This window comes from Lipophrys pholis (assembly GCF_963383615.2).
Source record: "Lipophrys pholis genome assembly, chromosome: 7".
Taxonomy (NCBI): domain Eukaryota; kingdom Metazoa; phylum Chordata; class Actinopteri; order Blenniiformes; family Blenniidae; genus Lipophrys; species Lipophrys pholis.
The window spans coordinates 29,897,026-29,918,991 of NC_137638.1; the positions used below are offsets into that span (position 1 = coordinate 29,897,026).

The window sequence follows — 21,966 nt, forward strand, 5'->3', positions numbered from 1 at the left end:
TTTTTATTCTCTCCTGTTGTTGAACAGGCTTCATTTGAAAGAAGGAGTCAGGATTTTACTTTGATTTCTAGTAAATCACTCACAAATTAAACTTTGTGTTCATGTTTTTTTCAATGTCTTTAAGATTTTGACACTAATTTCTTTTACAAATTATTTGTGAAAATGCAAATTGTTCATTTATAAACTAATTCAACAATTGATTTTAGAATATGTTTAAAACCTGATTTTTCAGACGTAAACAGTTTTAACAATAATAATTTCTTACACTTCTTATTTTTCCTCTTTTAATCTGTGATGTTCAAAAAGTTCATCATAAACTTTAAAAAAGATAAATATGTGACACGGAAGCTTCAGTTCATGTTACTTTAACAACTTTAAGTTTCAAGGTCCACTGAACTCTGTATTCTCACAGTAAACCTTATTTTAAAAACTCATTTCCAGTGAATTTCTAGGGACCAAGTCAGCCTGGTTTAAAATCAACAAACCGCAAAAGTGTTTTGAAGGTGATTTATTTTGAAATTAGCATAATTATATTAGTTCAACATACAAGTGAAGAGGCTTGTTTTGCGTGTGTGTTGGGGGTGTCAGAGCAGAGGTCAGAGGTCAGCAGCCTGGCTGGGGTCTGCAGGCATCATGCTGCTCACAGTTAATATTAACCAGACTCTAAATGGACTTTTCTTTCTTCTTTTTGTTTCCTGCACCTGTTCACCTTCCTCCACCTTCCTCCACCTTCCTCTACCTCACTGGTTTTTATATCCACCTACAACAAACCATCAAACTGGAGCCGTGGATTTACCCCCAGACCTTTTTTTTTTTTTAATTTCAGGAGAGATTTGATGTTCAGAAAAAAAGAATCTCCAAATTAGCCACATATAATCACTCCTTTCTTTTTTTATCCGTCCAAGTTAGAATTTGTAAATATAGTGTGAAGTAAAAGTCAAATTAAAGCAAAACATTTATTAAATGTCAATTTAAGCTGCAACATATTTTCTTTTTGGTGTTTATGTCTAACTTATTTTAAATCCCTTCGTTAACTGGGGCAATCATTTAAACAGCTCTTTAACATTGAGTTGGATCTTCGGACTGCTCATGTGTGTGTACATTAGGACTCGAACCAGCGACCACGGGAACCCCGCACCCCGTCAAACGACACGTTCGCCTCATGGCGCTCATAGTGCGCGTCTGTGCCCCGGATCAAACATCTGTCTGACTCTAAGGCGCGTGCGGTTTCCCCGTTCAGTTCTTCAAATTAATTCAATTAATTCATGGAAAAAACATACAAAATACAGATACATTGAAAAGAAAAACAATCTACTTGCACTCATTTGAATTCATACACGCGCACGCATGCACACGCACAAATATACATATAATTAATTTAATATTGTAAAATTAAAATTTCATACCGTAATTTATTAGGTAAAATAAATCTGTTTTTAACTGAGCTTTGAAAGTCGATTCATCGTTTTTCTTCCTTTAAGGGGAAAAAGGAAGAGTTTTGGATCAGAACCGCCGCGATGCTAAACGCCTTGGAAATTATACGCGTGCGCGCGCGCGTGACAGAAGAGGCGCGCTCCTCTCTGTATATTCCGCGGTGATAAAACGGACCATCAGCAGTAATCTGAGTCGATACGCGCCGGCAGGGCCGATGAGGGATGGAGGGACAAGCAGGAATTAATTGCCGTATATAGTTTTGTGTTTGTGGAGCAGAGAGAGAGAGAGAGGGCGCGGGATCGATCCCCGGGCCTACCGGCCCGCTATTTATCATCCCTACACGGCCCTGCTCAGCTCTCTGGGGTGCGTGTGTGTGTGTGTGTGTGTGAGTGTGTGTGTGTGTGTGTGTTTAGGTGGGGGTATAGATAAAGCAGTCACACACACACACACAATCTGTCACTGTCTGACCCCCATTATTAATTACACCAATAATAATAATAATAATGATAATAACAATAATAATAATAATAAAAAATAAGTGTTGCTAGGAATTTAAAAACTATAACAATTAATACAATATATGTACATGTGTCATTTATATTAGATGTCATTCTTATTATATTTCTATATATAGAAAATTATATATTTTTTCAATACATGGGATTCAGGAAATATTTTAGATGTGTAGGATTAAATACTGCCTTTTCAGACATGTTGAACTACATACACGTGTATACTTGGACAGGTTATTTATTCTGTGTAAATGTATTTTCATAAAATATAAATTTTATTATTATATAGAATACTTAAAAGGGGAATATATATATATATATATATATATATATATATATATATATATATATAATTTGTTTAAATAGCTTTTGAAGGGTCTGAAACAAATTAGTAACACTAATTTCAAAAAGTATAATTTAAAGAAATTAAAGAGATTGAAATAATAATAATGAAAATATATTTTTCTTATTATTTTCTCAATTCTAATTAAAAAGGTTTTTCTTCCTCATAACCAGATTCTCATTCACCTCTTGGCTTTTATTTAGTTCAGTTTGATATAATATGAATCGTACTGTGTTTATTTGTTAGTATTTTAGGGCCTTTTTGTTTAAGTAACTGTCTTTAACCCCTTTAATGTCCCAGAATCAGAAAGTCGGTGCCTGCAGGAATAATAATGACTGGCGTACGCAGCATATAAGCATGTTAATAGACACAAAGATAACATATTAGAATTAGAGACATCAATAAAAAATAAAACAACTTCAAGAAATGTGAGTTTGATACTTTGCATGTGTGCATATGTCAAATCTAATGTATGAATTCAGTGTTTGAAGCTTAAATCACTCGGCCGTTTACAAAAACAATAAATTGAAGAAAAGATTCAGTGTGAGGATTTTTATTTAAAGTGTTTTAAAAATGAATCCCAAGATGTTCAAAAGAGTCGCAACAAAAAACAATAGATGGCAAAAGTGAGATTATATAATATTTCGATTCAAACTCAGATTTAGAATTAAACTTCTTGCCGTCTTCAACAGATGCAGTTTCTTGACAACAATATCATTTTTTGAAATATTAAAAAAGTCAATTATTTTTTATTCAATAATGTCAAAAAAGTGCAAAAATGTAAATCTGTTTGCACGTTTCCAGTGAAAATGCATTGTTTCTGAAAGGTTTCACGTTTACACAGCAATATTATGAAAACAACATTTACATGGAAATAAAAACGACGTAGTTAGTGAGCCAGGCTGGTTGTTGATTTTGTAATGAAACCACACACACATGCACAGAGAATTAAACACTATAAATATTAACAACGGGAGGAAACAGACGCTTGTATGGACAGACGACCAACTTGGATTATTACAGTGACTGTCAAAATAAAACTACCAAGTCCCAGGAGAAGATGGTCATGACATGACGGAGGAAACGTTGTTCTTATTGTCCCTCTACTGAGCATGTGCAGTAGCAGCAAGTGTTTTCAGAAAGTTACGTTTTCAGAGGCTCTCAGCAAAGTTGTGGTATGAACGGAACCCAAATCGTGACAAAGGTTTAGCGTCTCACTTGAAACCCTTGCCGTGTAAATGGGCCCTCATTTTTAATTGAACTGCCAACAGAAGATTCAGTTCAACCATGGTTGTGGTGGGTTTTTTGCCCTCAGCTTTGTTTGTAGGTAAATAGAGGCAGTTGTGTATTAGCATCAGTCTGGACACGAATCCCGTTGCAGTAGAGCTTTGAGGCTGCTTCCTCAGGAAGTAAACTTTCACTACAGCATCTCTGCCTTGACGTGTCCGACTGAAACGTGTCAGTTTCACTGCAGTTTTCACTTCGTGAGGCGATCTGGGCCGATCTGGGCCGGACTGGGGCGGACTGGACCCAGAGCTGGTCCAAATGAACCCAACAGGTTTATAGTTTCAATTTAAATCGGAATAAAGTAACAAAAAATCTTGTACATATCAGATTCAACTTTTTGAATTAAAGAAGTGTATTTCTGAATAAAACTCATCTGAATGAATGAAAGATAAGATATAAATTATGTCTCCATGCTGTGAGGAACATTAACTTTAGTTCAGAATAATCATTTCTGTGTATTTCAGGATCTGAATAAAAGTTTCTGAGGGATTAAGTTTGTAATCTGGGCAGGTTTGACGCTTTACACTGCAGAAGTAAATCTTCCAGATCAATTCAACACACTAAACTATTTGAAAACTACTGAAGCATTTAGTTTAGTCTGCTTTACTCAGATTAACTTAATCTGTAAAAGATCCAATCTATATAAGATCTTCAGGTTTGTTTTTTGTTTTTTGCTGAAAGTCAGGCAGCTCATTCATGGATTTCCAGCTTTCTGTGAATATATGGGTGAAGAAATTCAAACATATTCCAACATGAAGGCATGAAGGTGTCCAACAGACGGCCCGCGGCCCAAAACTGAGTCTAATCTGGACCTTATGAAGTGTATAAACTACAGTGAAAGTAACTATTACTCCTCATTTTTACAGCGCGGGGACCAAAACTTTACCTGAATTTAATTGAATGATTAACTGCAACAACGGTATTTTTACCTGTAAGTAAAACGATACCAGGTTTTCTAAAGCAGCCGTGGACGTTGAGACCGGTCAAGTGGTTTGCACCGATAAAGAGGATTTAAATTCTAACATTATTGTGTTTGGTGATCAAAATGAAGTAAATCAGTCTTTGTCCACATTTTGAGCAAATGTCAGCTCTTCTTTGTACTGAAGGAAAAAATTTAGAATTGTTGTAATATTATTATGAAGTAATAAATGTAAGTTATTTTGTCTTCTTTCTGGTTTTCTCGCTCAGCAGCTCACATTTATTTCCTTCAGTATTCAGTCCGTGGCTCTCTTGACTGGGCGGAAGAAAAAGACAGCGTTTTTATGTCCGATCAATAGAAACGTATTTAAGCTTTACTCAACGTCTTTGTTCAGCAAATAAAAGTAGTGAGTGGAAGTTAACTGACAGCTGGGTCGGATTCTGCTTTGATAAGAAACAGATGGATTCTCTGAAGTCCATCTGGACTTAATGTCAGCCGGCAGCTTCGTCCTCCGCTCCTGCTGGACGGGCTGAAGGCTAACAGGCTACAGGCTAATAGGCTACAGGCTGAAGGCTACAGGCTACAGGCTAATAGGCTGAAGGCTACAGGCTACAGGCTACAGGTTAACAGGCTACAGGCTGAAGGCTAAAGGCTACAGGCTAATAGGCTACAGGCTACAGGCTGAAGGCTACAGGCTACAGGTTAACAGGCTACAGGCTGAAGGCTACAGGCTAATAGGCTACAGGGTGAAGGCTACAGGTTAACAGGCTACAGGCTGAAGGCTAAAGGCTAATAGGCTACAGGCTGAAGGCTACAGGCTACAGGTTAACAGGCTACAGGCTGAAGGCTAAAGGCTACAGGCTAATAGGCTACAGGGTGAAGGCTACAGGCCAACAGGTTAACAGGCTACAGGCTGAAGGCTACAGGCTAATAGGCTACAGGTTACAGGGTGAAGGCTACAGGCTAACAGGCTACAGGCTAACAGGCACACTGGAACTCGCATCATTTCAAAAACACATAATCGTCCACTCTCTCATCTCTTAAACTGCTTTGAGGAACATCTTCTGGTGTTCCAGCTCAATCCAACACTGACAACAGAAGCAGAAGCTGCTTATCTTTCAGCGAGCAACATTAGCTTAGCATCACAGCCTCAAGAATCTATTGCAATTTATTACTTCATTTTGTCCCACCAATGCTCTCCATGGTGACACGTTTCCTCAGCTGGCCCCACAGGACTTTAATCGGTTGGTTTTATGATGCCATGTTTCCTGTGCTCCATCTCTGCACGGAGAACTCAGAAATAGAACCCGAGTTGTGGGTGTGGTGGCTGTTCTACGGTGTTTGTTCTCCTGGTGGCCTCAGTGTGTCATTGCAGTTTTTCAGGTGACACAGTTTGGTGTTTGTTCATCTTGATGAACCGGAGTCAGATTGGTGTGATGTTTCCAGCGAGGAGAGAAGAAGGTTGAGAAAGCCGGTGGCGGCGGATTAAGATGAAGAAGAGCCCGCAGGCTGGAAACAGAGGCAGAGCGGAGCTGTCTAAAGACTGGAACACAATACAGTTAGAATGATAGAGCGATAGAGCCTCCGCAACAAGTTCACAGCCAGTTCACCAGACCGGAGAGAAGGCCCACACACACTTCTAAAGACACACACACTTTTAAAGGGACACCTGCTCAGTTGGTTGTAAAATTTATATATTTTGGATTAAGCATTTTTTTTACCCATTTTTTAACTATTGTTTAGTGGAGATGTAGAGAGAATAGCTAGATTAAAAAATGATAAAGATTTGACTGCATGACAGTAGAAGCAGTGTGTGTGTGTGTGTGTGTGTGTGTGTGTGTGTGTGTGTGTGTGTGTGTGTGTGTGTGTGTGTGTGTGTGAGTGTGAAGTTAAGTTTGTGGTCCACAATAGATCCTGAAACCACAAATCCCTCAGTTCCAATGGACAGCTCGCCAACCAGCAGTTCCCCTGAGTAAAACTGGCCTGCAACGTTTCCAGGCAGTGTGTACGTTTAGATTTTCACTTAAAGAGCAGAGTTGTCCAGAAATCTGTATTTAAAAGTTATTATATATTCATACTCGCAAAAAGATCCTGGATACAACCCGGGCAGTTTTATGTGACATCATGCGTCAGCACCAGGTAGACTAGTCTGCACGAGCAATGTCTGCAACCTGAAGCTGTTTAATGTTAATGACAATGACAACATGTAAACTATGTTCTGCCAAAATATCAAGGGGAAGAAAAATATAGTTCGTACAACACCAGCAACTTAATCACCGAAGACATTTGGACCAGCAGAGTTAGCCGGTGTTTTGGAAAAACTGGTTTCCCCGTTAAGTGGTGACCAACTTCCTTTAGCATCCATGGTTGCTGCGAGAAACGACAGATGTTAAAAACATAAGCACGAAAGGTGCAACACTTCAAAACGTAATTTTAAATTCAGTTGAACTGCGTTCGCCAGAACAGCTACCTATTTTTTTATCTGCTGTTTTTAGCAGCAACAATGGACGTTAAAGTGGGTTAGCCACCAGTTAATAGGGAAACAAGGTTAAACCGAAACGCCAAGTTCTCGTTCATTAGTTCCATGCTACATGCTAAAGACTCTCTGGGCTCACTCACCAGCGATGCTACATGCTACATGCTAAAGTGTCTCTGGGCTCACTCACCAGCGATGCTACATGCTACATGCTAAAGTGTCTCTGGGCTCACTCACCAGCGATGCTACATGCTACATGCTAAAGACTCTTTGGGCTCACTCACCAGCGATGCTACATGCTTAAGACTCTTTGGGCTCACTCACCAGCGATGCTACATGCTAAAGAGTTTTGGGGCTCACACACCAGCAATACTACGTGCTAAACATGATTAAAGTGACTGATACACTCAGTGTGTGTAGACAGACGCTACACACTGCGATATGTGTACAGTCAACTGTAAAGCTGTTGGAGGTGGTAAACAGTGACATATAGCCTTCGCATTTCATTTGCATCGGGAGTATGAATTACGTTTTATGGTATTTAATAAGTACTGGCATCAGTACTCGGTACTGATGCCAGTACTCGGGCAGGTAGCTGAAGGTTAGTGCTTGTCCTTTAAAAAGTGGTATAATTGAGTTCACACTCACGAACTCGTCAGGCTCAGTTAGGATCAAATTACAAAAAGCAGAAGACACCATCCTGTATCTATTAAAACAAGTTTTTGCACACACACAAATGTATTAGAGACGCACAAATCTCTCCAATACTGTTTCATCTGTACACTTTTTCTATGTTTGTGCTAAAGCATCAAAATCCTTGAAACATAATATTTACACAGGAGTTTTTTTGCATGTTATAGAGAGAAAAGCTCCTTCAGCGTGGCTGATGACTTCCTCCTGTGGCTGGAAGCACACGGCCGATCTCTGACTGGACGCCTGTAAACAAACAGCGTAAAGCAACGCAAGCCGCCATGCGCTTGTTTGCTTATTTGTTTTATTTTAGTTTGAGAACCACGTGCTTGCAAACTGCTTCCTCAAGCTTGTTTCAGCCAAGCGTCACAAAAACAAACAAAAAAAGGCACATGAGACTAACAAGGATGTAACGTAACGGAAAAGTAATGAACCGAGTAAAACACATTATTTTCTATTTGAGCAGAATCTGATATTGAACCTTTTGGCTGTTTGTGGTCATTTCCTCCCTTTATAATAATTTGATGTGACTTTTAGTCATTTATTTAAAATTGAAATTGAACAGACAACATAAAGTGCATTGCTGTCGTAACATCTTCCCTTCTGCATTCGACTAGTTTAGCCTGACGCCGGGACCCGAAGACTGAATTTCACATTAGACCATTCAGTTTAAGATGAAAAGAATTAAAATTCACTTCCTGCTGGCACAAGATTTATTCCATACGTCCACAGTAGGGTTCAGTATGTGTTTACTTTTGTGAGAACACATTTTCATGATTGGATTAGTTTGATCTCATCGTCTCTCGAGTCAGAAGCTCAGCTCAGAAAGCCTCGTAGCTAAATCCTGCTGCTTTTTTTCTCTAAAGTTCTCTGAGCTTCACGCGTGATGTCTGAGACAAACACACACACACACACACACACACACACACACACACACACGCACGCACACACACAAAAGAAACTGGTTCAAGAAATATATTTACTGACATTATAATGTCAAGTTTCTGCAAAATTGCCAAAATATGAAGAGCCTAATAGTTGAAGACGTGCCGTTGGTCTGAGGACTTTTTCTTCAGTCTATTTACAGTTTATTTTGTTTGCACACTCGAATAAAATAGATCAGACGTAGACAACATGCGGCCCGCGGCCCTCGCCAGCCTTCTTTGCGGCCGATATGATCATTTCCAAAAATGTTGATGCAAGATCTGAAGTTTATATGAACTGCCAGTATTATTTAATTACACTGAAACTAAATGTGTTTTAAAGTGGAAATTATCAAATGAATGCATTTATGCAATAAAGGTAAATTTCCGACTTTTCTAATAGATATTTTCACCTGAAAAACAGAGATTCTTCTTCATTGTGAAAGGTTCTGTTAAAATTAGGACATTTTTGTTTCCCTCATGGGGATAAAAGTTGCTCATTAATGAAACAGAAATTATTGCCGTGTAACTTGACACTCTCACGTCCAATGAAAATGTTTGTTTGTGTAACTTTCACAAAGTCGTGGAGAATTCTTCCCATTCACTCGACCGTGTAACCCGGGGTTCACGCTGCGGTTTATAAATGACCGTAATCTAGTTTAATTAACTCCTATTAATCATGGTGTAAAAGTATCTGTCAGTCTATCAGAAGGCGGATATTTCATTTTGGGAACAAGAGAAGAGAGAATGAAGAAGAAACAACACTAACATCCTGCTGCGCTCGGTGGGAGTTTTTCCCATCCAGATAACAATCTCTCATTATGTTGCCACAGTCAATTAACATCCATTACTGTCAGCCTGCATCTCTGAGTAAATGTTGACGCTCGCTAATTCCCAGCAATACGCTGCTCGCTGCGTTTAAACTGCAAAAACACAGCATGGAATTTTATTTTATTTTTTTTAGAAGGGAACTTTTTTCTTCTGGTTATTTTTTTCACTCATTCAGAAGGGAAAACGGTTTTCTGCACACGGGAGGGTGACGATGCTGCTCTTTCTTCACCACAAGTCTCCAACCGCGACTCTTAATGACATCATTAAAAGAAAAGTTGTTGTTTTTTTAAAAGTAAAGTGGCCAAAAATGGAGGTCTTTAATCTCTCCGAGACGTCTTTTAGTCCTGTGATCATTTAAGATCAAATGTTGGGTCCGTTTACACGGGAACGATTTCCAAGTGAAAACGCTAAACTTTTGCTGCGTTTTCTGTGTATGTTTACACGACAGCTGTGGAGTTATTTTTGTACCACGATCCTGAGCGTGCAGCGTGGTCATTTAGTTTTTTGTGTGTGCATTTTAACAATGAAAAATAACAATATTTCAGCTCACCTCACACTCAGTTTGCTTAATACGTTTCTCTCTGGTTTTATGTACAGGATGCTCTCAAGCTCTTAGTCGTGGTTCTGCTATAAAATATAAAGTTAAAGACCACTTTAGTGAAATGAAAGCCATCACACATGTCACGGAGACAAGCGGGATTATATTTAAAGTCTACACTGTAAAAAAAAGTTTAAAAAATGTAAAAATAAAGTCTAAAGTGAAATGTTGGTGTTTTCTTTTCTTCCGCCAGGCTGTGACATGTGTGCAGACAACAGGAACGGCGAGTGTCCGATGCACGGCCCCCTTCACTCACTGCGGCGGCTCGTCGGCACCAGCAGCTCGGCGGCGCCTGTCACACTGCCCGACGTCCCCGACTGGCTACGAGATCTGCCCAGAGAGGTAACCCCTCCCCTTCTGTCCTGGTACCAGCTCACTTCTCACATGTCCACATGTCTCTGAGCAAAATGGATGCACATCATCAATATTATGAGGGACACCAACATTTCTGTTTATCCTACAAATCAGAAAAACCCCTGCAGGAGTTAAAAAGTCCCATATATCATTGTACAACAGCCAGAATTTGGATTTTCCAAGACAGTTCATCAAATCAGATATTGGAGAGAACTATCTGTAAAAAAACCTGCTGTAGTTTGCATGTCAGGCCACTAGTTGGTGCTGCGGTTCTTGTATCATAACTAGGGACGGGGCCGATCGGATCCAGTATCGGTATCCGACACCAACGTAATTTGCGGGTCAGAAATTTCTGATCCAACCTGCGGAGATTTCCGGACGATATGCAGCTACTTTTTTTTTTTTTACATGCTTTGAACCCTGCGGCGGACGACTCGGCTTTTTAAGGGTAACGAGCTTCATGCTGCTGATACTGTGTGATGCGTTCAGGTGCATTAAGTACATCCAACATTTCTTTTTCTTTTTTTCCTTTTTAAATTTGGTGGGTGCGGCTTATATTCAATAGTCTGGAAATCAGGGTACTTAAAGTGTCGGGGTGTGAAGCTGCTGCTGGCTACTAGTGTGGACTGGTGCTACAACGGGGAAATGCCAGTGTTCTGAGGGTAATAGCTCTCAGCAACATATTGAAAGAAAAAGAACTATGAACTAGTTCATTTTTGGAACTGTGAATTTAGTTCAAAATTTTGAATTATGAACTATGAACTATGAACTAGTTCATATAGAAACTGAACTTTCCCAACACTGTTGCTGAAATGACTCCACAGTGTTTCCCTGCTGCTGCTCTGCTCACTGGCTGCAAACTGTGGACTGGATTTCCTGAAAGGAGGCGGGTCTCAATGAGACCAGGAGGAATGAGTCAGGAAATCCATTCCACAGTTTGCAGCCAGCCAGGAGGCTAGCGTAGTAGCACTGTGCTGTCCAACTTTTCATGACAACATGTCGCTGTTTAGACGGATTTTATGCTCAAAACACCACAAAGCAACAGAAAGGTGGATGTTTGTAAAGACGTAGTACAGCGAGGCGGCGCTCTGCCGCCAGACGTCACCATTTCAAGACTCCAGCTCTCCGAGGAGAACGGCACTGACATCATACAATGAACAGCAGCTCCTCCACACTGAAGCAGGCGATTCACACCTCCGTGAAGCTGCGTCCCACTCCACGCTAAACTCCCTGAAAATAGTCCCAATCATTCGTGTTGCGTTAGAACTGGAAACATTCTGCTGTTGGTGCTGCCTTGCTAAATAATTTCCCCAGGAATTAATAAAGTGATTCTGAGGTTTTATAGATAGAACTAGTTTATTATGAGATGATGACGTCACACAGACCCCCACATTGTCCAATAGGAACAAAAATACTTTGTACTGCTTCCTTTTCTGACCTGATACTAACCTCAAGTTGCCTTTTGAGAGAATACATGCATACATTAGTACATTTCACATATCTAAAAAAAAAACAGTCGACTGCAACATGAGAATATAAGTGTTTCTTTAAACTTGGGTTTTCCCTGCTGAGATGTTCTTGAAACATCTCACAACCCCATCGTGTAAAATAAAAAGACATGCAACCCCAATTTTCTTTTTCAAAACATGACCAAAGCTCCAGGTACAAATAATCATAAAAAGCCACAAATATAGTAAACACATTACCAAAATGTATTTTCTTTCCTTTATTAACCTGCATACTGTATGTGTGTGTGTGTGTGTGTGTGTGCAGGTGTGTCTGTGCACCAGTACAGTTCCAGGTCTGGGTTATGGGATCTGTGCAGCTCAGAGGATTCCTCAGGGAACGTGGATCGGTCCGTTTCAGGGCGTCCCCCTGCTGCTGGACAAACTGCAGTGTGGCGCCGTCAGGAACACCCGACACCTGTGGGAGGTAAGAGTCCAAACACACAATCAGTGAACGACAACAACGTGATACGACTGATTTTTCAGCCTTATCGTTCAAAAGCCAAGAACTGTGATTGGCTTCACTGTGTGAGTTGATCCATCCATCCATCCATCCATCCATCCATCCATCCATCCATCCATCCATTCTTTTATCTATTCTTTCATCAGCCTATTACGTCTGTTCATCATACATCCTTTCATCCATTCATGGTTCCATCAATCTCTCCTTCTGTCTGTCCATCTATTTTTTGATCCATCTCTCCACTCATCCATCAAACCATCCAAACATTCTTCATTATGATATCCATCCATCCATTCATCCATTCATCCATTCATCCGTTCATCCGTCTGTCTGGATTGATTACTGCTTCCTGTTACGGACGGCAGAGAAAAATGTCCTGATGTGATGCAGCAGTGGATGATGTTGGATTAACTACAATGTTCTCTGGTGTTAAATTTAGCCATCTGCATGTGCGTGTGTGTGTGTGTGTGTGTGTGTGTGTGTGTGTGTGTGTGTGTGTGTGTGTGTGTGTGTGTGTCACCTCTCGGTCCATTGATCAGAGCAGATTGTATTTACATACAGTGGCAGGAGAAAGTCAATGTGGCGGTTATAAACAGCTGCATTAGCATTGGTGAGGGGGGAGGAGGGGGGAGGGGGGAGACAAAGGGGGCAGTGAGGGATGCTGGGAGACAGAGAAATAGATGAGTCCCCTGTGGCCCAGTTGGTAAAGGTCAGTCAGACGTCGGTTGACCGGACATCAGTCTCTCCTGCTAACCGCAGCAGGAGTGAGAAGAGGAAGAGGAGGAGGAGGAGTGAGGGGAGGAGGAGGAGGAGGAGGAGGAGGAGGACGAGTGAGGGGAGGAGGGGGAGGAAGAGGGGAGGAGGAGTGAGGGGAGGAGGATGAGGAGGAAGGGGAGGAGGAGGAGGAGAAAGAGTGAGGGGAGGAGGAGGAGGTAGAGGAGGAGTGCCAGTGAGGGGACAGGGGGAGGAAGAGGAGGAGGAGGAGCAGGGGGAGCAGGAGGAGAGAAACTGGGGGTGGGGGTTCCAGGGGTTCAGAGGTCAAGGAGCTTGGACGCGGCTGGAGACATGAGAGGCCAAGTCCAGCAGTGTCCCATCATGTCGGGATTCATGCTTGAAGTACCGGTTTACCTGAAATCACCAAAACCCTTGTGCTACCAGCGATATGCCTGAAGGAGTTCAGTGAACGCTCCTTCATGAACGCCTTCATATTTTAAGTGAACGTGAACTGAATGTTCTATATTTCTGTCTGATGAACGTCACTGTGAGCGGCGCTCATTCTGGTGTTAGTGAACGGTGCTCTCTCAGTTCAACGTTGTTAAAGAGAGTTGCCAGATTTCTGAGCCTTCCAGTGAAAACCCGGATAACGCTCACCGTAAACAGGTCTTAACATGTAGGAGGAAAACAGCCAATCTGGCAACAGCAGCCACCAGAGTCGCACCGCCGCATGAGTCATCAAAATGTGAAGCATCACAACAGAAACAAACGGAAGACAGCAGCTCTACCTCAGACACTGCCTCCATTAATACTTCATCTTCGTATGGTTACCGTACTTTCAGGACGATAAGCAGCGACTTTTTTTTTTTACATGCTTTGAACCCTGCGGCGAACGACTCGGCTTTTTGATTGTTAACACGCTTCATATCTGCTGATACTGGGTGATGCGTTCAGGTGCATCAAGTACATCCAACATTTCTTTTTCTTTTTTTCCTTTTCAAATTTGGTGGGTATATAATATATATTATATTCAATAGTCCGAAAATCAGGGTACTTAAAGTGTCGGGGTGTGAAGCTGCTGCTGGCTACTAGTGTGGACTGGTGCTACAATGGGGAAATGCCAGTGTTCTGAGGGTAATAGCTCTCAGCAACATATTGAAAGAAAAAGAACTATGAACTAGTTCATTTTTGGAACTGTGAATTTAGTTCAAAATTTTGAATTATGGACTATGATCTGAACTAGTTCATTTTAAAATTTGTGAACTGAACTTTGAACTAGTTCATGTAGAAACTGAACTTTCCCAACACTGACTGCTAGCATGCCTCAAGCTTAGCATGAAGCTAAGACGCTAGCAAAGTGTAAGAACCACACAGTTTTGTATCACCTGGTGCTGATTTAGGCCCAGTCCCCACAAGCCCAAACAATCTTTATTCTGAATTCTACTCGATGTTCCTAAAAAGTTTCCAGTCCACACAACATGAAAATGATTCAAAAGGTTGTAGTACACATGCCAGGCTTATAGGTGGCGCTGTAATGCAGCCACAGAAATACACCAAAAACTGAGTATTGGTGAAATCAAACATCTGGCCTTATTAATCCAAACAGCATCAGCAGCTTCTGCAGCTGGACCTGAGGTCTGACGGTGGATTTTCTCTTATGAAGATAACTTCAAGAATTAACTCCGGTGTTCCGTACCACAACGCTCTCTCACTTCTCACCAGGATAAATCACCTGCTAACTTAAGCTGAATGTCTAACCTGCAGGTTATGTTCTTGATAAGTGGTCAGAGCTCCGCCTCCTGACCAATCAGATCTCTTGGAAAAAGACCCGCCCATTCCTAAATGATGGTGATAGGTGGGCAGGTTCAGTGCTGAACTGCAGCAGAGAGGAGAGGAGAAATTAATTTAGAGTGATCTTTATGACATAATAAAATAAATCCTGGTCACTGAGGCTTTGAAGGAGGTTTTAATTCTGGACTTGTTCTAGGTCTGATTATCTCCACGAGGGTTGATCTGGAATAGTGAGGTTCATGATCACACCTGACTGAACTACAGAAACATTAAGTTATAGAACGCAGAGCTGCTCCTGTCGTCACGGTGATGAATTAATATTCCAACACAAAACACTCACAAGAGAAACTCAGCCTCTAAACAACTGGATGGAGAATCTAAACTAAAAGATCAGTGAGGAAGTTCAGCCAGACACGTTTCTGCTGGAATAAAGTGAAATTGATTGATCAGCGGACGTGCTGTCCGTTAATCTGGTATAATCTCACCAAGTCAGAATTAACAAGTCAGGAATGTTCTGGTTTTGGCTGCAGCAGCAGTGTTGCTTTAATCCTGCTGGATGTGTTTTAATTCTTCATAATCTCAGAGAATAACTGCTCCTTCAGTAATCTGTAAAGTGCGCTGCAGGATTTCTCTGTGTGTGATTGGTCAGACGCTGCAAACTCCGCCCCTTTCATGTGGACGTGCACACGTAGGTCTGGGTTGAACCAGCGAGTTGATAACCTGCTTGGTAGTGATCAGGCAGTGATCAGGATCCAGTGTGTCTGGATCAGTTAACCCAGGAAACAGAGAGATCCTGGATATGTTGATCAGGGTCGTAGTACAGGCCTCTGGAGCTGGTAGTCCGCCATGTTGTTGTTAAGTGATGTCATGGAGAGGGTTGCAGGGTTATCAGGTCAAGAGGAGGGGCAATGACATCATCATTTTCAGCCAATGTGTGTCTGCGTTTTCAAATTTCTCCACTCTAGAACCCGTTTAAAAAAACAAAAAACAAAACATTTTCAGGCTCCCAAAACGCTGCGCCGTCTGTACAATCGCCCAGAAATGATGCGGCTTTGTGAAACGCCGTTGTCGTGTGGGCAGGGCCTTGGTCCGATCCCGTGTTGATCGAGCACAAATGCATGTTAACGCAGAGACATTGCATTGATGTACAGAGGACAGCCGAGGAATGGAACATCACCCAACCAGCAGCATTCAAAAGTTTTATGTGATCTGTTTCCATTGTGTTTGTTCTCTGGTGGCCTGCTTGTGTTCTCCACGCTCCGATTGGATGGAGCTCTGAGATATCGTGTTTGGACGAGTTGAGGGAAGAAATTATTGAACATATCGCAGCGTTAGAGTAAATAAATCTGACTTTTTTTTTTTTGTTCAACTGAAGACAGACAAGATCCATGACTATTTCCCATTTCGACTGTTCAATTACGATCAAATCATACATACCGTAGCTCCAATCCGGCCAAACCAACAAGCAAATGGTAAACATTTGAAAGAAAGCAGATTTTTTTTAAATGACGTCTCATGAGAGCTGAGCTGAGATATCGATAAAACTAGCCTCAAAGCTGAGCTGTCAGGGTGTCTGTAAAAGACATGAATGGTGCAACAGCTACAGAAGATGGTTTTTTTTTTACATTTGATTATAATTTTCATCAGAAGAGTTCATTAAAATTGGCTTTATGTTGAGATTGTAGTCATTTTTAGTAGTAATTGTTTTCTTTTTGTGAAAATATATACATTTTCATCATATATACTCTGCACCACAACAGGGAAAAAACTTTCAAGTTAAACTTTAAAGGTTATTATTGCACTATTTTACCCACTCAAGAAAGTGGGCATGTGGCCCACAAACTAACATGTAAACACATATTAGATCCTGACTCAGAACCTTCATTTTACTAAAATACAACATCAGCTTGACTAGAGTCTTCATTCAGCTCGGAATCAACAATAAACCCAACAAGCATGGCTATGGTCTGTAGGAGAAGAATCACACATGCAAATCCCACAGAGACGTCTTCTTCTCTGGACCCAGACACCTTCAGGCTGAGACTCATCCTGGGTTCTCAGACCAGCGTTTGGAGCCGCCGGGTCCCGGAGAGCCGTGGCTCCAATAACATGGCTTGAACCGTGCTCAGACTATCGGCTGCTGGCCTGAAACCGGTCATTAGGCCTATTGATGAAGACGCTGCACACAAAGATCCCATTAAAGCTCGCAGGTTGTTAAACTGGCTTATTGACGCCCCCCATAACAGGAAGTGAAGTGTGTCCTATAGCCAATCAGCAAGCTGCTGTCATGTTGTCTATGGTATCCAGGAAGGGCCACATTCAATTAAGACACTGGGCGTTAATGTGCACGCAGAGCAGAAGAGGATTTTGTGGTGCTGCAGTATTTCCCAGCTCAACACATTGATCTGCTGCGAGGCCGAGTGCCCAGCCGAGGGGGGGGGGGGCTTCACGCTGGGGGGATTCTTCCTCTCTCAGACCCTCAGGAGAGGAGACACACTCATTTTAGAGGGCTTGTTTCACAGCTGTGCACATTTACTTTGGTAAAATTTCCATTTCATGGAAAAATGATTCAACTGAAAATAATAAGTAACCTGAGGGCTCCTTGACTCAGCAACGATTTCAAGAAAAAACACAAAACTTGTCTCTTGACGTGACAGCAAGGCTTGGAGCCACTGAAAACTTTTTGAAAACGCTTGGACTCCGTCTCCATGGAAACAGGGTAAAACGACACTTTCTGGAAATGCTCAGGCCCTGTCCACACGAGCCAAAACGATCTCTTTTCTCCCCGGCGTTCTTTGAAAGGAATTCTGTCCACATGTCACTGTGAACACAGCTCAAGACCATGTTGTACATAGGGGGCACTGTGACACAACAAACCAAATCCTGAGCTGGCATTTTCAAATTCCCGCTCTCTGGATCCCGTGTTTTAAAGAAACATTTTCGTTCTCCTAAAGCGCTGCGCCGTGTGGATGACTGGAAAAAAACCATGCGTTTAAATTAAACTGTGTTCTTGTGTGGACGGGCCCTCAGACTCTGGAAACGCTGCTACTGCACACGCTCAGTAGCTGGACTATAACAACCAAGTTTCCTCCAGAATGTCCTGACTCTCAGTCCATATTCTCTTAATAACAGTCCAACTTCGTCGTGGGCCATTGTTGATGTTTATAGCTTATTGTTCTCTGGGTTATGTGTGTGTGGTTTCATTACGAAAACAAACAACGGTGCCAACTCATGGCCCAACATGCTAACTCCACCATTGTCAGTGTTTTAGCCATTACTGCGAAAACATGAAACTTTAAACAAAAGCGCAAAAACTATGCGTTTTCACTTGAAACTTCGTCGCATAAATGGGGCCTCATACAGGGAAGTTATTACAATAAAGGCTTGTATAAAGATAATTAAGTTCTTTTGGATTTTAGTCACTTTCCAAACAGAGTTAAAAGCTACTTTTAGCCATTCATGTGAAACAAAATCACTTTTTAAGTGTAAAACTGACCAGAATCACAATAACTTCACACATTATCTCTAAAAAGTCTTGCAACTGGAACTTTGTGAAATAGTACTCAAGTCCAACTATTGAGAAATCGACCTTATTATGATGAATTCAAAAATATTAGTTTTTTTCTCGATTTTAAAGCAAAACATCAAGGAACAGTGACTCACCACTGCCACCTAGTGTACCGAAGTTACATTATTCATCAGTCATACTGAACGTTGATCAAACAGGAGTCGACTGAAAAGGTATGCACTTATCTGTATTTATTTCTAATGATTTCATTCACTAAAGTTTCATGGAAGTTTGTCAGTTTGAAGTATCGAACCCAACCTGCTCAAGTTGAGTGAGGAAGGAGGTTCGACTTTATATCTGCTAAATCAAACATGCAATGACATGATCCTAAAACCTCTTTCCTGGATAGGAGCGGTGCAAACTGGTTATTACAGTACCAATGAGAACCTCCAACTTCAACAGATTTGAGAAATAATGCAGTGACATGGCAGTAAATATACTTTTTCTTGGAGGGACTTGGGAAGGCGAGACATTTTCTTGTTCTCCTCCTAAAGCGGCGACCTCCCCCTCCAAACCTTCTGATTGAAAGAATGTGCAGTAAAAACAACAGAGCCGTCCCCGAAGCCTCCGCTCTGACCCCGGGCTCTCAGGCTTTCTTTTTACAGGAGTTTTCTTTGATACAGATCAGAGGCTGGACGAGCTGTCAGCGCAGTCAGTGAAAACAGCTTCGAACATTGTAACTCAGGAGCGACAAAGAAAGAACAACTGGCGTTGCGCAGTTTGAGGCTAAATATTGTGTTAGTGTGGGATGTTGATGGAACACTTGAGGATTCATAAAATTCCACTCGGTGTCTCGGCTTTTTGCGTCGTCAAACTGTTTGCTTTGTCTGTTTTTGGTTGTTCGCCTGTCGGAGAGAGTTTGCGCGTTGGTCCGTCAGCGTGTTCCAGCTGCTGGATTCCCATTGACGGTGTGTTTTCAGAGGTTTGTGGGCACAGCGTCCGGTGAAGAATGTGAAGTGTTTTTATTTGACTGATGTCATTATTTTTGTTTGCGTCTTGGGTTTTGTTAAACGGTCTGATTGACTTTGACATCATTGCTCCGACTTCACGATCATAGGCGGTTTATGTCAAAGTACGTGAGGCGACTTTCTTCTTGCTTGTATTTCAGTGAGCCGAACATTATTTTTATCGGTGGAATTTATTATTAAAGCAGTTATGGTCGCACAGATGATGTAATATGTGTTTGTAATGGCATGAATGCAGTATAGAAAGCTACTTATTTGGGCAAGAAAAATTCTTTGTTCCCACACAGCTTTAAGTAAAACGACAGATTAGGTCAGTTTTTACTGACTCCCAAAATGACCACAATTGACCACACTTGCCCTCTAGAGCACTAATGTGTCATTACAGCAAAATAACAAAAGCTGCTTTTACACCATTGTCGTAACTTAACAGATTTAAAAGCAATAACTTAGTCTGAGTACCAGGAAGCATCACAGGAACTTTTCCAAAGTACCAGGAAATCTTTCCTCACATACTAGGAGCCACCACAGGAACTTTCTCTGAGGACCAGGAACCATCACCAGAACACCGTCCAGATACTGAAAATCATCCCAGGAACTTTCCCTCAGTGCTACAAACCATTACAGGAACTGTCCTCGACTATGAGGAACCATCATTGGAACTTCTCCACAGCACAAGGAACCATCACAGGGACGTTTTGACCGCTGGGGCAACGGTCGAAGGGCCTGTTTACATGCCAAGGATTTCAAATTACAAAAACTTTCACTGCGTCTCTTTACACGACTCAGAGTCAGAGCTCAGAAACACTGAAAATGCAACTTTTTCAAACCGGATCCCAAGCTGGAACTTTCCAAAAACGTTCCGAATCTGTTGTCATGTAAAGGGCAGAATATGACGCTTTATGGAAACGCTGGGGCTCCCAGCAGCGCAGGTGCTGAGCATGTGCACTGTGGTGGCAGTACAGTGCGGTTTCATTACATAAAATACCCCAACAGCGCCAACTTGTGGCCCGGCATGCTAAATACATCGTCTTTAGAAGGTTGCCATGTAAAATTTTTCAGAAATGAAAATTCAATGCGTTTTCACCTGAAAAGTCGTGTAAACGGGGCCTCGGGTCAAACTGTGGCCACCACAGCTGTGCTGGCGGCTCCGCCCGGCGCTGTTTGGTTAAACCCACTCAGTCAGTCCGTTCACTTTGTTCATTTCAAACTCTGTGTGACTTCAGCCTGGAGGCACGGTGAACTGCGGGGGCTCCAGAACAAAGACGGGGGGTTTCCACCCGGGATGTACATGTTGGAATAACAGTGTGTGTGTGTGTGTGTGTGGGGGGGGGGGGGGGGGGGGGGGGATCCTATACTGAAACAGCTTCTGCCCCCAAGCCGCCAAAACTCTTTGCTTTTCTTTTCTACCTGACAGAATCTAAACTGCTGGTTTCCTGAACCACGTATAGAGGTGGAGGTTTTCCCGATCACAGGTCAGACACTTTGTGGAGAAGGTTAAGATCGGAGTCAGGAGCTGGGAATGTCTTCATGCTCCAGCTGTACGTCTGCTACTGTTTTTTTCCTGAAGGTCTTTGACCTGCTGAGATGAGCTGCAGAACCAACACTTTGGTTCGTGTCACATATTTGAAACCGACTCTGCTTTTTTATTGTGCGTCCAATGCTTGTCCTTTGGCTTGCTGACTGTTACATCATGCATCTCTTTGGAAATCTATCCCAGTTTTAATGAAGTGTGCTGTGCTGCAGAGACTCTTCTGTGACATCCTGTTTGAGCTTCTTATGCTGCGCGTTGAACATTTCATTGCCGATTACACAAAAACAAACGGAGCTGAAATAAAGTCAACTGAACTTGGGGTGTTCAAAGCCTTATCATTTCACCTTAATGTAAAGCGAAGCAACAATATTATTCACAAAGGTGAAACTAGATGTGAGAAAGTGGTCGCCTGTGACATACATAGGTTCAAAAACAACAACAAAATCAAGGAAAAGCAAAGAAAATACACTATCGAGTAAAAAACTGGGAAGAAGTTTATTGTTTATCAGTTAGATGAGTTTACATTCACTCAAAGTCAATCAGTGACTCAAACTCACATCTATTGTTAGCTAATCTGTTAAAATTCTGCCTTTTGGTAGAGAGGATGATGTTTATTATCTCGCTCTGGCTTGAATCAAATTCTGCCCCCTCAACACCCCCAACTCTTATTACACACATTTTCTCTCCCACTAAGTATAGTAATTTATGGCTGAATGTAAGAAAAATACAGTCATTTTTGGTTCCATTGGAAGTAAAAAGCAAAACTGTTCTCGTACTCATGAGATGCTTTTGGGTCTTTTTGTGTTTGAATTGTGTGTTTTCCCCATTATGAGTACTGGCTTCGTCCTCCATGTTTTTCATCTCATGACTTCTTCACAGAAATGAAAAGGAAACAATGATGATTGTAAAAAGCATCAACCCCACCTTCAGACCTTTATTGGTACCCAATCTTTTTATTTTAAACTTTTGGACCAATTCATCTTTCCCTGATGGAAGGCCATTTCGTCCCATGCTGCTTGTTTTGCTAGATTTTGCTCTTTACACTGACGATTATTACAGTAG

The 21,966-nt window shown here is 41.6% G+C and overlaps 1 protein-coding gene across 1 annotated transcript in view; it reads left to right on the plus strand.

Annotated features, from left to right (window-relative positions):
- The window catches only part of prdm6 (PR domain containing 6), a gene marked incomplete at both ends in the record, with an annotated part of 92,027 nt that overhangs the window by 1,080 nt on the left and 68,981 nt on the right, over window positions 1–21,966 (plus strand). Inside the window, 2 exons of the mRNA XM_080467546.1 lie at window positions 10,207–10,355; window positions 12,141–12,299. Of these exons, the coding sequence (XP_080323672.1) occupies window positions 10,207–10,355; window positions 12,141–12,299 (308 nt within the window). The remainder of the gene's footprint in view (window positions 1–10,206; window positions 10,356–12,140; window positions 12,300–21,966) is intronic.